Here is a 16090-nt window from a genome sequence, read left to right as displayed (position 1 = left end):
TGCTTCCAAAATGTCTTTCACTCCTGGATACAATGATTAATTGTGTTGCTGATTCGTCCAATCTTACTCCTGCCCAGTAGGCATGGATTATTTTAAAGGTTCTGTACCTACAGATGATGAATGAATGTTAAATATACGTTGCTTGTAGACCTAGAAAAGATTAAATATTAAAGGTTGAAATGTCAAGAGGATTATGAGATTTTGTTTTCCGCAACTGCATGAATATATAGTTATATGCATTTTATTTATGTTTTTTTCTTCTTGTTCACCTTTTGTTCTCCCTCTTCCCATATGTGGCTCTCACTGCTTAACAGTTGTGTTGTTATAAAGTGAGATGAAGGATGCCACATTAGATAATGAATAGAAAGATTGTGGGTCAGATTTATAATTTTGCGGACAGGAATTCACTCCTTCACACAGAGGGAGTACCCACCTGCCATATTTAGTGATGTTAGCCGGCCCTGTGGACATCTCTTGAATTTACAGGAACCGCTGTCACAACAGTTCCTTTAAATTCATTAAAAGATTGATGGAGCTGGACTTCAAACTTCCACATTTTTTAAAGCAGGATTTTCTGAAAAAATCAACGCTGTGCCATGGGAGATTTCTCCCTTGTTGTGGGGTCATTTGGCAGTTTTGCCTGCCCGTTAATGCCAGGCTTTACCCATAAGTGGCGGACAGTCAACAATTGCCATGTGTTCTCTCACTCTAAATAGTGCGGGCGAACACATGGACAAACCTCCAATCGACCTTACAGCTGCCATCTGAGGTGTACGTAGGTGGCAGAGACAGAGCAGTCTCTACCACTACATCTTGAAGCTCAGCCCGACTCGAAATGAGGTGGACAGAATTTCGCTATGGCAGTGAGGGTACCCCATCTCCGCTTCAATGCAGAACCCTATCTTCCAAAGTATAAATCAGGCCCTGTATTTTCTATATCTACTGAATCTTTCCCCTTGCCTGCTTTTTCCCCTTACGTATAGGTTTTTAGCACATGTAACTACGCTCCAGAAACTTGTAACTATGCTCTGAATCTGTGTAACATGTAACTATGTAACTTGTAACTATGCTCTGTAACAATGCCGGTCCTCATGTAAAGCGCACTGATACCTCTGGGCCTAGCCAGCGCTATATAAATCTTTTCAAATAAAATAAAATATATAGCAAACTTATGCTTATTGCACCGACACTTTTATAGTATCCTTTTTTGTCTTATAAAGAAATGCCTGTAAAATGTTTTAACAAAACAAATCACTGAAATTAGAGAAGCAGGAAAGAGAGCTGCTCTCAAGTAGCATGATCTTCCACTATTCTATTAAAGGTTGATGGTGTTTGCTTTAGTTTTGCTGACTATGGCGCATGTTATCAAGAACGGTATTAAAATTATCACCGGTTTAGCGGCAGAAAACTGCCGCTAAAGCGGCGATAATGGGCTTGATAATATACCCTGGAGAATTCCAATAGAAGCCCATGTTCACACCAGACATGGACTTCTATTGGAATTCTCAAGGACATATTAATAAGCCCATTATCGCCGCTAAACCGGCGATAATTTTTAACGCCGTTCTTGATAATATGCCAGTGTTTTTTAAATTTATTTAATTTCATCGCTTTTTTGTAACTCAAATTACACTTAATTTGAAAATGTGTTTTGTCAAAGTGAAACGCAGCAGTTATTTTTTTTTTTTCTTAGCTTGGTGCCTGCGGAACGAGGGGGTGAGCTCAGTTCTCCTGGGATGTTCTAACCCTGAGCAACTTATAGAAAATTTGGGTGCCATACAGGCAAGTATTTCAAAGACATGTTTAGAAAATGTTGATTATCAATAATTGAACCAGTAAAGGTAAGGAGGGAGTTAATTGAATGTTATGCCAATCTTACACTTATAATTTGGTTGATGGACTGATTAGGAGCTTGCAGTAAGAGGCGCTCTTAATCAGTCCATCAACCGACTTAGGTGACGCATAATTCTAGAACCTTCTTAGACAAGCAATACTCAGGTGATTTCTCTCAGGTAGTACAAAGCAGGGTAAACACTGGCAGTGTCCAACGAATCTCTACTGAACTTACTCAGTGGGAATTCATGTTTGGAATATAGAGTTACCTGCCAGAGACAAACATATTTGAGTCCGGTTTTACTCACTCTTTCCCATAAATATTAAGCTTTATCTCAAAAGATTCTAGTGAAAAACATAGGCAATATATTGCAATATGTATTATAAGAAGTATGTCAAGTATGCATGAAAAAATATAAAACCGGAAGCATTTAAATGATATGAATCCCCTTAATACTAACCCAGCCTAGTACTCATTAGCACAGATAGCCTGTCATAGTGAGGGCCCAGTACATTTACCACAGAGCTGATTACTGCAATAAGGCGAGTCTGAAAGCCTACAAGGTCAAGTTGTGTCTATGAGATTCCAGAATTCCGTTTGCTATTAGTCAGCAACACTAATGTAGCCATAACTAGCTACTTGGACGTTGAACATGCTCCTCTCTCTCCACAACTGAGATGAAGTCTATTCTTTTTGTCACTTCCAGGGCTTTTGTGAGAAAGCCTCCTTTTGACAATGATGTAGTGTGAGAAGAAATGCATGGGAATTATCTAACAATATTACCCCAGCAATTGCACTACTTTTATCTTAAAACACTACAAAATTCAGAATACATATAGTGCGTATTATCAAACAATAATGAGCATAAATACAGAATATTTACCAAAACAATTATTAGAGACAGCATCCCGGCCCTCTAGGCCTTTGAGAAGTGGTGGACAGATGCAAAACATAGTGGAAACCTAAACAAATCATGTAAAAATAAATGACTGAGCGAACACAGATTTTCTCTCAATACACATATACTTTTAGCTGTATAATGGGAAAATTGAAGAATAATAATGTTAGTTCCACTCAGTAGCGGTCGGCAGTAGGAGTTACTGCAGGGCGGTGACGTGGGCAGGGGGAGGGGCAGGGTGGGGGATAGTAATGTATGGATTACGGAGTTTTACAGGTAAGTAAACATGTAAATAAATAAAACTAATTTTGTTGCGCGCACTGCTTCACATTTGGTGATGCAGTGCATGCATCGAAATTCGTTTTATTTATTTAAATGTTTACTTACCTGTAAAACTCCGTAATCCATACATTACTATCCCCCACCCTGCCCCTCCCCCTGCCCACGTCGCCGCCCTGCAGTAACTCCTACTGCCGACCGCTACTGGTTCCACTAATATTATATGAAGATGTTTGGCATCACTCTGAAAAACATTCACCATAAGGATTGAAAACTATTTTCATTTTAATTATATTTGAAAATTGTATGCCAGTCTCTTGTGTTAATAGCTACATATAGTGCAAGGGAAATATTATATATATCTTAGAAATTGAACTACTAGCAACATCACAATTAAGTACCAGGACAAACAGTAGCAATACATGAAAAACATAGAGGCAAATCTACAAACCCCTTGCACCGCCGGTGCATCACTTTCATTGGTGCAGAGTAGAAATATCGCCGCAAAAATATCCCGGGACAGAAATATCACTGCAAAAATATCGTGGAGGAGAAATATCGAGAACAAAAGTATAGTTGACAAGAATATCGACCGACAGGTAAGTAATATCGATTACATAAATATCTTTGTAATAAATATCGTTTACAAAAATATAGTTTACAAAAATATCGATTTATTAATAATTTTATTTATTTGAGTGTTTTTAATGAGAATTGTTTGTTATTTTATTATATGTTTTAGAATTTTACTAGTTATTAATTTATTTTAAGTTGGTTTTTTTTAAGTTTGATTTATTGAAGAAAAGGAGGGATGAGGGAGGAAGGGAAAGGGGGGGATAAGAGTTACAATGAGCAGATGGATGAAATAAGCAAAATACAAACAATTTCATGAAAGATAAGCATAACAAGCATGAGAAAATATGAACATATTAAGTGAACACAAATAAAAGTGAAATATATTATATCGAGGTTCAATAGTAATAATAACACCAGGTATTAAGAACAAAACAATTAATAAGAAATTAAGAAAAGTAGAAAATCCTGGGGGTTTACGTACTTCAACTGTTGCAGCATCTGGAGAGGAATGTGCAGGAGCAGAGGAGGAGAAGTATGTTACCAAGGGCAGCCAAATCAGGTCTCGTTTGATAGCTAGGGATGTGGGAGATACATAGTTGGTATCTAGGCGATGATGAAAACAGACCGCATTCCACCAGGATTGATAGGAAATAGTCGTAGCTTGCTTCCAATGTGAAGTGATGACCTGAAAAGCTACAGCTATGAAAATGTCAAGTAGAGGGTAATGGTTAGGAGAATGGGGAAGTTCAGGCGAGAGGGAACCTAGAAAAATTTGTGTAGGGGAAAAGGGGATCTGGAATCGGAGAATTTTTTGTATTTGTTTCCAAATTTGCTGCCAGAACTGGGAGATAGGAGGGCAGTGAAACAACATATGTTTGAGATCAGCAGTGGGACAGGGACAGGACCAGCAGGCGGGGGAAGTTTCTGGTGAAAAACGGGACAATGTTAATGGGGTGAGCAAAGTTCTGTGATAAATGAAATATAGAGTTTGGGTAGTGTTAGCAGCTCTAGAGGTCTTATGAAGTTTAGTCCAAATTTTAACCCAATAAAGTACAGACCAATTCTGAGAAAAATCCGATTCCCAGGCAAGTTCAATTCGAGATTTCAGTCTATCAGTGTTAAAACGGAGGGAATTATATAAAGCCGATGCAGATGGAGAGGCGTCCAATAAAAGGGATGTGGATCTATGATCTAAAGGAATATCATTAGAAGGTGGAAGAGAGCAAAGATAGGAGATCAAGACAGGGCAAAGGGCGGTGTATTGTGAACGAGCAGAAGCAGGTAAAGAGAAAAGGGATCGAAGCTCTTGGAAGGAAAGAGGCGCGTCCTGAGAGAGAAGTTGAGAAATCCAATATATTCTTAGGGAATGCCAAGTTTTCCAATAGATGGTGCGATTACGAATTTTGAGGAATTTATTATTCCAAATCGGTTGTTCGTGAATGGAGGGGAGGGAGGGGCAAGATGTGGACATATAAGGTGAAACAAGATTACGAGAATACGATATAATAGGCGTGCGAAGACGGGTTAAGGGAGACGAGAAGGACAAAAATTCACGGAAGGTAAATGGGGAAATAAAGGAGGATTCCATATTCAGCCAGACAGGGGGATAATGTGGAAGATCAGATGAGAGCCAGCGGATTGAATGTTTCAAAGAAAAAGCTCGGTGGTATTCTTTAAAATCAGGAAAGCGAACTCCAGACTGAGCTTTATCTCGTCTCAGGGAGGAAAGAGCTATTCGAGGGCGTTTGCCGTTCCACAAAAATTTCAATAATAAAGAATCAATTTTTTTGAAGAAAGAGAGAGTGTGTAAAGGAAGCATAGAAATAGTGTAGAGAAGCAATGGGGATAACATCATCTTTATAGAGCTGAGCCGACCCCACCAGGACAGAAAAAGCGGATGCCAACGAGTAATAGCCGTATCCATTTTTTTGTAAACATAATCAAAATTTAGTTTAAGGGTATCAGATAAAAGAGGAGCAAACCAAACCCCCAAGTACTTGATCTTGGAAGGTTGCCATGAGAAACCCGTGGAAGAGAAAAGATGTTTCTGACAGGAAGGATTCAGAGGCAAAATTTCACACTTGTCGGCGTTCAAGCGGTAGCCGGAAACTGCAGAGAAAGAAGAGACCTGTTGAAGAAAAGAGGGAATAGAGGTAATAGGATCGGAGCAATAAAAAAGAATATCATCGGCGTAAACCGAAAGTTTGACTTGATGTGAACCAAACTGAAAGCCAGAGATAGTGTCATCTAATCGGAGTTTAGTGAGAAAGGGTTCCAAGGCTAAAACAAAAAGTAAAGGGGATAAGGGGCAACCCTGCCGAACCCCCCTATGTAAAGAGAAATAATCTGAGGACATACCATTAACAAAAATAGAGGCTTGAGGGTCGGAGTAAAGTAACGAAATAATAGAGATGAATTTGGGAGGGAAGCCAATCCAACGTAAAGCCTGAAACATAAAATCCCATCCAATGCTATCCAAGGCCTTCTCCGCATCTAAGGAAATAGCCGCAAAAGGAAGAGACAAAGAGGAAGCCTTGCTAAGAATGTTAAGGAATACCCGAGAATTATCGGAGGAGAGACGTCCTTTGATAAAGCCAGATTGCTCAGGACCAATAAGATCCGGTAGAAGGGGATCCATGCGAAGAGCTAGTATCTTTGCTAGAATTTTATAATCGGTGTTAACCAAAGATATTGGTCTATAGTTTTTGCACAGGGAGTGGTCCTTGCCCTCTTTGGGGATTAAAGCTTGTTGAAAAGAACCACTAGAGGAGCCCGCTTCAAAGAAAGTACGAAAGAGGAGTAAAATTTTAGGGAGGAGAAGAGAAGCAAAGTGGCTATAAAATTCAATAGTAAAGCCGTCAGGACCTGGGGATTTACCATGTTGGAGAGAGGAAACAGCATGCGAGATTTCAGAAAGTGAAATGTCCTTGTCTAAAGGGAGAAAATCAACATGGGAGACCGAGGGTGATGGGAGAGAATGAAAGTAAAAGAGGAGATCACCAGGTTCTGGAACTTGTTCTGGGGTATAAAGGGTATTATAAAATTTGACAAATTCATTGAGGATGTCCTTATCCTTAAAAGAGGAGCCTCCCGAAGAAGTCTTAATAGATTGAATTTTGGTACGTTCTTTGCGAATCTTTAAATAGTTGGCTAGAAGCTTCCCCATTTTATTCTTACCTCCATAATATCTGGAGTTACATTTTAGTAATGTGTTAGAAGCAGCATCAGTTGTGAATTTATTAAATGAGATTTTCGCTTCAATAAGTGATTTAAGGGAAGACTCAGATTTAGAGGCATAATAAGCTTGTTCTAAAGTTTTAATATCGGCTAGAATTTTCTCTGATTTGGCCTCACAGAGTTTCTTCCGTCGAGCTACAAAATGAATAATAAAACCCCTAGAGGCTGCCTTAAAGGAATCCCAAACCATAACAAAAGGGGAGTCAGGAGTGTGATTCAACAGAAAAAATTCCTTGGCGAAGGCAGTAAATTCTGTACAGAAAGTGGGTTCTAAAAGTAGAGCGTTATTAAAGCGCCATCGGCCAGGATGGGGAGAGAATGGGAGTAGGTCAAGATCTACAAAAACTGGGCATGCTCGGAAAGTAGTATAGAGCCAATTTCAGAACAGATAGCGTGTTGGGAAAGGGATTTACTGAGAAAAAGATGGTCAATGCGGGACTGTGATAGGTGAGGAGGTGAGGAGGGGAGAAAAAACGGTATTCTCTAGCATCTGGGTTACATAATCGCCAAATATCTACAAGGGCATTGTTTTGAAAAGAGTTTACAAATTGAGTGTGCATCCTAGAGGGAATAAATTTAACTTTTGAATGACGGTCAAGAAAGGGGTCAACAACCTGATTACAGTCTCCGCCGAAAAGGATGTAATCCCCAGAGAGGGAAGACAGCTTAGTAGAGATAGAGGGCCAAAAGGATCTATCGATCCCAGTAGGAGCATACACATTAAAGAGGGTGAGTGGGATATTATCTATGAGCAAAGTAACAATAAGCCAACGGCCATCAGCATCACATTCATGAGTAATCGAGGAAACATTTAACCTTTTATGTAGCAAAATTACAACACCATTCTTTCTAGTAGTCGTGGGAGAACAGAGAACATGACCCACCCAACAACGTTTTAGCTTTAGAGCTTCCGTCTCAGCAAGATGAGTCTCTTGAAGGAGAGCAATGTCAGTCTTAAGTCTCGCTAAATGTGAAATAACCCTTTGTCTTTTAATGGGATTATGCAATCCCTTAACATTCCATGTCGTTACACGGAATGAAACAGTTGAGAAAAAACAACTAAGAACAACATGCTTATTAATGCAATAGCAATATAATGGAAAAATGGAGAAGAAGAGAATCCAAGTGATAAAGAAAGAAGGAGAAGAAAAGAGGAGAAGAAGGAAAAAATGTGTGAGGTAAAAGGAGAGAAATTGTTGTAGAGATAAGAGTGAGAACGAGAAAAAAGAAAAGAAGAGAGAAGGAAAGTCGAGGGATAAAGTAAGAGCGATTGCAAGCTGAAGAGAAAGAGAAAGAGAGAGGGGACAAGAACAAAAACGAACAAAAAGACAGTACAAGTCCGAGACGAACGACTGAGAGACATACTTACGAAAACTGAATAAGGAAGGGGATGGTGGTGGCGGGAGATGACGACGAGAACAACCAGAGCGGACATCCAACCAGTAGTACTAGAGGTCCAATGGGCACGATGAGAAAACAATAGGAAACATCAGGGGGCAGTTGAAGAAGGGAATATCTAAAGGAACAAGAGAAACATTAGGGAAAATGCAAGAATTTACAGCAAAATACGACTTAAATTAGAAAAAATAGTATAAAGCACAAGTAAAATGGTAAAAACAGTCATCGTGACAGGAAATGGGATGAAAAACAGAACGAAACAACGCTGAAGGAGAAAACGCAGAACCACAATTCAGCAAAATCATTAGGATGACGGACAATAAGGCCACTCAGCCAGGCCTGGAGGTATCCATGACATCCGGACTCTGTCGGCGAAGGAAGGCTTGTAAGACCGCAGGATCTTCATACGTGGTCGTTTTGTCTTTATAAGTAACCTTGAAGAGGCAGGGGTGCAAGAGACCATATCTGGCATTCAGGGCTCTCAATTGTGGTCTTAGATCCAAAAACTTTTCCCTCCGATCTGCAGTGGCCTTGGAGACATCCTGTGACAGGTAAAGACGATGACCTTCCCACAGGATTTGTTTCTTGAGCTTGGCGGCTGAGAGGACCTGCAAGAGGTCGGTGTACTGCAGGAACAGCATGATAACCCCCCTAGGTTTGGTAGCAACCTTGGGACCAAGTCGGTGTGCTTACTGGATGTTAATGGAGGATAAGCCCGGTGTGTCCAGAATTTTCGCAAGAAAAGATTGGAAGAAGACGGTAGGGTTGGCCCCTTCTGTGAGTTCCGGAAGACTATACAAGCGTAGGTTGTTCCTGCGGTTCCTGTTTTCCAAATCCTCGGTTTGACGCCTGAGTAGAAGGATCTCAGCCTCTATGGAGGGAATTCGGGAACAGGTAGAGTGCAAGGAATCTGAAGATTGCTCCAAGGTCGTAACACGTGTGTCCAGAGACGACCATTTCTCCTGCATGGCCTGCATATTTTTTGTGGTGGCGTCCATAAAGGGCCTGAAGGCACGTAGTTCTTCCAGAATGAGGTCCATAGAGGAAGACGAAGAATTATGTCCAGGAGACGGTGGATCTGATTTCAGATGCTTGGATAAAGTCAAAGAAGATAACGCCTTTCTGTCATTTGGAGTCTTAGGGATGGCCCCAGGGGCAGAATTCGACTTCGATGGCTTGCCTTCCTCCATTTCTTGGGTAGGTGAGTCAGAGTCAGAACCAACAGGTAATTTCGGTAAAGGTGTGAGCTTCAGAGTGAGGAGTTTCCCCATGGAAAGCAGCCAAAGCCGAGAAGTAAAAGGAAAAAGTCAGTATAAGGCAGGGAAACTCCTTAATTTATGGAGAACAAAATAAATGAATATGATAAAAAGGGCCAACATCAATCCTGAGGCGATGAATGATAACAGTGCGCAGGAGAAGTAAAGCACCAGGAGTGAGACCAGCTAAGCGGAGCACTGCAAGGAACTGGTACAGTACATTGGTAGACGTCAAGTAAAGCACATATGAGGAGAGCTGATGGAAAGCGTGCAATGGTCGTGACTCGACTACCTGGAAGCAGACGCTGAAGATAGAACTGCCTGACGTGGAGCTTCAATGTAAAAAATTAGAGAAGCGCAAAGATAGTGGCAGTAAAGCGCTGTAAAGGCACATTTGATAGCAAAGTTCCATACTAGTGGAGAAAAGAAACCGATGATAAGGGACAAGCTTCGCAGTAATCGCAAAATGGCCTCCAAGAGCAGCATAGACGAAGTATGAGGAAAAGGGTGCCTCAAAAAAGCTGGTTGCGCAATCATGCAGGCTTACCCATGAAGGACTTCAGCTGCTGAGGACTTCATTTGAGTAGGAGGGTATAAGGGGAGGCATTTGTGCGTGGGAGCCGGCGCACAAAATGGCGGCTGCAGCCGCGAAGACGAGACCCTCTCACAAACTCCTCGAAACGGCCGCAAAACTGGGAAACAGTGAGGGCGCTAGGCTCACCTCATGTTCCGGTTCGCGGGACTGGGTGCATAGCGGCCAAATTCGGGAAGGAGAGTGCCCAAGTGACGAGAGGAGTGCTGGTCTATGCCGGAGCTCCCGGTTCACGCCGCCATCTTAGCCGGCGTCCAAGCCACGCCCCCCCAATTTATTTTAAGTTTAATTCTACATTTTTAGTTCCGTAGCGGGTTGTGGGTTTATAGCGGAATAGGGTGGGAAGTAATTTAATTTTATAAAATGTATTGAATAATTAATGTGTTAATTGATTAATTAATAATAGTTTAATATTTAGTTGCTAATTAATTTCAATTAGGCAATTAATATTTAGGTTAATTGCGTAATTCATTTTAGGTGTGTGTTGTGGTATTTTTATATGTGTAAATTGTGTGAAGGGTGGTAATTAATAAAAATGTATTGATTAATTATTAAATACTTTTAAGTTAATTACCATCAATTAATTAGTAAATATTAATTGTAATTGTGTAATTTATTTTAGGTGTGTCTTTTGGTGTTAATATGTGTAAATGGTGTGAAAGGTGGTAAGTAATTAATTTTTTATTGATTAGTTAATAATAAGTGAATTTTCATTAATTAGTAATTATTAAATTTAATTGTGTAATTAATTGTAGGTGTGTGTTGTGGATTTTATAGTGTTAAATAATGGGTAATTAATGTTTGTTAATGATAATATATTTCAATGTATATATTAATTATGTTAATATTGGAAATTAAATTTAATAAAAATGTTGGTTTTATTTTTTATTGTTTTGGGATCCAGCGCTTTCCCTACTGTTGCACTCACTGGAGTGGGAAGTGTAAATGTTACCCCTCCGCTTTCCAGCGCTTTCCCTACTGTTGCTCTCACTGGAGTGGGAATAGTAATTTTTACCCCTCCGCTATCCAGCGTTTTCCCTACTGTTGCACTCTCTGGAGTGGCAATAGTAATGTTTACACCTCCGCTATCCAGCGCTTTCCCTACTGTTGCACTCACTGGAGTGGGAATAGTTAATTTTACCCCTCCGCTATCCAGCGTTTTCCCTACTGTTGCACTCTCTGGAGTGGCAATAGTAATGTTTACCCCTCCGCTATCCAGCGCTTTCCCTACTGTTGCACTCACCGGAATGGGAATAGTCATTTTTACCCCGACGCTATCCTGCGCTTTCCCTACTGTTACACTCACTGGAGTGGGAATAATAATTTTTACCCCTAAGCTATCCAGCGCTTTCCCTACTGTAGCAACCACTGGAGTGGGAATAGTAAATGTTACCCCTCCGCTATCCAGCACTTTCTCTACTGTTGCACTCATTGGAGTGGAAATAGTAATTTTTACCCCTACGCTATCCAGCGCTTTTTCTACTGTTGCACTCACTAGAGTGGGATTAGTAATTTTTACCCCTTCGTTATCCAACGTTTTAACTACTAATGTTTTTATTTTGTAATTAAACGTATGATTTTTTTTTAAATAGTTTAATGTGTTAATTAAATATAGAATATTTTATTTTAAATTATTTATATGTAATTATTTTTTTTTATAATTAAAAAAGTTTATAAATTAAATAAAGATAATAGGTAATAAAATGTATTTAAGTAAATATATGTATATGTAAAACATTTTGTATTTATATTTAATAAATTAAGTGTATTTGTTATAATTAGTTTAAATATATATTAAAGTAAATTTATTTTGTTAATAATATTAATATTTTTTAATTAATTTAATGTAATTTGTTATTTTTTAAAGTCAATACTTTTTACATCTATATTTTTTACTTCGATATTCTTATGCTTACCTGTTTAAGTATAGGAATTTGATATTTTTATGATCAATATTTTTACATCGATATTTTTTTCAACTATATTTGTGCAATCGATATTTTAACATGGAACCCTTCAATTAATGAATTGGCGGCGCAGTGTGGTACTTGACATTTACAAGGCCACGTAAAGCCACCCTGCATGGTTTTTTGTGGGCCTTGTAAATACGGCCCCTTTTCACACAGCAATTTGTGTGAAAGGGGTGTGCCATATGTGTTTCTGTGGGTGTTCCCACGCAACATCCATGGATTCTGTGTTATTCCCAGATTTACAACATTTCGTAAACCTGAGAATACGTCATAATCCTAAAACTCCCCAGGGGAGGCGTAAGAAGGCGCAACGAGGAGAAACACAAATATTTCTCCTCATTTTTTCCTCTTTCAATGCGTTTTGCATTCTGCAGTACACATAGAAAGAGGAAAATACCTCACATGATTGTTTTTATGCAGGTAGGTGTTCCTTCCTGCACAAACACAATCTCCCCTAAAATGCAGACACCCTTGCACCATGGCACAAGGGTGCCTGCGTTGGCGCATGACAGCCAACTCTGTGCCAGCGAAGGGGGAAGCACAGGAATGCAACATATTGTTGTAAATATGACACATCCCTGTGCTTTGAAAGTGGCGCTGCGTGGTGCAGTCAAATGGCTCGTGGTGCCTCGCTGTGTCACTTTGTGTAAATATGTCCCATAATGTAGACTGACATATGATTTTGTGACAGGCCTGTGCACCTTGGTTACAATTGTGGAATTTCAATATGCTTTACCCAAAACCTTGTTTAGAGTGTAGAAGAAGTGTGTGTCCAGAGCAAAAATCGGAGGTAGCTTGATTGTCCCACATTCCTCCTCTTCCAGATTTAGAATAATGGAATATTGTCACACCAAACCACTGAAATATTATGAATGGTTCACGCAAATATAAGGATGGTGGAAACTAGTCATTAATTTATGCAACAAACCATGTGATAGCATTGGAACCCAGATTATTCTCCAGGCACTTAACAAAATGTAGAAATCTGGAGTTACCATCAAGCAGTGTGGCGTCACCTTCATTTCTTGTACTGCATTTGTAAGATGCGGCTGAAAAAACACAATTTTAGAAAGGCCCCCTTCATTTATGCTAGCATCTAACTGAAGTTAACCCTTTTGCTGCGGCGGCAATTCCGCAGCAGCGCTAAGGGGCTGGGGGGCTGCGCGGCGCTCTGACGCTGGTGATGGAACCGCTCCGTCACACCCCTCGGGTGGGCTGTGCTTGTGACGGAGAGGTTCCGTCAAGGCCCCGCACACTCAATAGAACGCGCCGCGCAGGTGTGAAATCAGCGCCACGCAGGCGCGGCGAGCGGGCCGTGACGGAACCGCTTGGTCACCAGCACAGCCCACCCGAGGGGCGTGACGGAGCGGTTCCGTCACCAGCATGGGAGGGGTTAAAGAGCATGGTGGGTACGTTTATAAGTACAACAAATGATCACATCTTAAAAAGAGTGCTTTTCAATCAAAGTAATTTAAAGAGACATTGGTTGTGATACTGAACACAATTTTTTTTTGTTCTAGGTTCTTCCAAAGATGACATCTCATATTGTGAGTGAGGTTGACAGCATACTTGGGAATAAGCCGCACAGCAAAAGGGACTACAGATCCTAATGTGGAGCATGGATGATTGGGACTGCATGATTACAACAGTGCCCTGCTGTAAATAGTACGGGATGTGCACCAGTGATTGGTGTGTACATTTATTCAGCACTGTGGCTCAGTCTGGACTGTCGCCGGATCAACGGAGAAATTGTTTTCAGCGGCAAATTCAAAAGCACATTTGCAAAGTGAACTGCAACAAAGCAATTTACTTGCATTTTATGGCATTGTCCTATGTCTTTGTTACTTTTTACGCGCCTTATGCTTCAAAACATCTGGACATATCAAACTGATTCGTAACAAAGAGATGGTCTGTGATCAGTAAGAGTTAATAGATGGCCATATTTAAAGTACAACATTGAATCCTGTACTTTAAGACAAGAATGGTGATCCAACACATTAGGATACAGTTCAAAACTGAACAAAAATATGTAGCACATAAGATTTTATTAACAAAAAATATTTTAAATAGAATATGGACTAGACAGCTGGTGTAAGTTGGTAGGTGACCCTTGTCCTACCATGTCAGGGTATTTGAAACATTGACAGTATTACCTTCTAACATACCTTGACTACTGTTTTATGCTGAATTGCCACCTAAAGATTTTGCATGCTTTCTAGGCACGATTGTGCCATTTTAAGGTGATGAATCTGGAATGCAAGCCATCGTAGAGGCAGATCATAGTTTTAAAGCTACATATACAAGTAATGCACTTTAGTTGCATGGGATCCAGGGATTCAGGTTCCTTCAGGGCTCATTTGCCTATGCATAAACATAATAGGGAATGGATCAAACAAGACTGACAGATCTTTTCACTAATGTCAAACATGACAATGATTAGTGTTTTTGACTCACTTTAGCTATAAGAATACATCTTGCATATACTTGAGTACTGTGAATAAACTATAGGTCTATGTTGGTGATCTGTAAGGGGTATGGAGCACCATATACATTCAATGGCAAAAAGAATTTAAAGTGATCAATATTTAATAGTGCCAGCCACAAAAGATACACATTAGCACCGGGTCTCTACAGCTGAAGGGTTAGATGCTGACATTAGCTATTGCTCTTTGTTTGCATTCTGTGTTCAATTCGTGTATGAAGCAGGAACAAGAATCAGATGGGATAGTTGGTTTGATTCCTGCCAGTAAGGGTTATATTTTAGGAAAGGGTGGTAAAAAACTGTTTGCTTGCATAATGCAGCACGATAACAGGTTGTAATTCGACTTCTCCTCTATACACAATATTGGCTCAAGGCTACAATTTTAGAGCTGGCATTCACATGTTAATGCTACCAGTTGAAGTCAAATATTACATACCCTCACAACTATCATTGTGATGCTTGTTGTACGCAAAAACAGGTTTTAGGCGAGTTGTTAGCCAAGACCTTTTGATTTTCCTAATAGTAATGAACAGTGTACTTAAGTATGGGGCTTTCATCCAGCCCTCTTCTACAAATGGTCTGTTATTGTATTATTCACATTTTACTTCATCCCACTACAACATCTACAGCATCAGCATCAGCCTGCTTCAACCCTAGACTAACTTCACAATAAGTGACAGCATTTCGCCCATTCTCAAGGAGCACATCCACAGACAAAGTAGCTCCCTTAACTTCCAGGAACTAACATTGAAATGTATGCATTTTGTGACCAAATATTTGAACTTTTAGTCAATATGTTTTTTAGATTGATGCACTCCAGCAACTTCACAGACAAATACCTTGGCAAAAAACGTAATTATTGGAAATGCCACAATACTGGGTATGGTGGGGGGACAATGCCAAACGTATTGGCTTTGGCAATGCTTGTTTTTCCTGGTATCACTTGTTAATGATTGGATCACAAATGCGGCATCAGGAGATTTTCATACACTAACATTTAAAGCACTTTGAAACGTTTTCTTTTTTTTCTGCACCTTGAACAGTTTATTTTCACAATTTGGGTGCCAGCACATGTATATAAGTGTAGAAAGAGAAAATAGGACATCTACTTGTCACAGCCCCATGCTTTCAATTGGTACATTTGAATAAACAGGTACTCTCCGTGGACTACAACACTGAGTCAATGCCTTATTTTGGTCACCAGCTAGTTTCACTTTTGAATCAATACCTATTTATTTCACTTCCCCATTAGCACAGGCTGCAGAAGTAATCTATGCGTCATACTTAAAACCCTGTAGGAAGCCAGAGGGCGTGGATGTAAGCAAGATACCCTTGAGGAGCGTATACAGTCCTTAGGTAAGCATTTAACAATGTAATGGAAGCACATTATAGCGTATGACAAGTATTTGACTGTAATACAGCATTAACATGTCAATGCCACTCTTACTTTAAAATAGTTCTGACTATACCCAATTGTGGAGGAATTTACACTTATCATTTGGGGGCGGGCGGGGCAATTCTTCTTTAATATCTAGGTGTGAATGTTACCAAGATGCTCTCATATTCTC

General features: G+C 40.0%; 1 protein-coding gene across 1 annotated transcript in view; it reads left to right on the top strand.

Annotated features, from left to right (window-relative positions):
• The window catches only part of KCNAB1 (potassium voltage-gated channel subfamily A regulatory beta subunit 1), a 752409-nt gene extending 736913 nt beyond the window's left edge, over positions 1–15496 (top strand). Inside the window, exons 13-14 of the mRNA XM_078666222.1 lie at positions 1694–1782; positions 13561–15496. Of these exons, the coding sequence (XP_078522348.1) occupies positions 1694–1782; positions 13561–13650 (179 nt within the window). The 3' untranslated portion in view covers positions 13651–15496. The remainder of the gene's footprint in view (positions 1–1693; positions 1783–13560) is intronic.
• Positions 15497–16090: the final 594 nt, after the last annotated feature.

The sequence above is a fragment of the Lissotriton helveticus genome, chromosome 11, assembly GCF_964261635.1.
Source record: "Lissotriton helveticus chromosome 11, aLisHel1.1, whole genome shotgun sequence".
In the NCBI taxonomy this organism is placed as follows: domain Eukaryota; kingdom Metazoa; phylum Chordata; class Amphibia; order Caudata; family Salamandridae; genus Lissotriton; species Lissotriton helveticus.
This window is presented reverse-complemented; position numbering and strand designations above follow the sequence as displayed.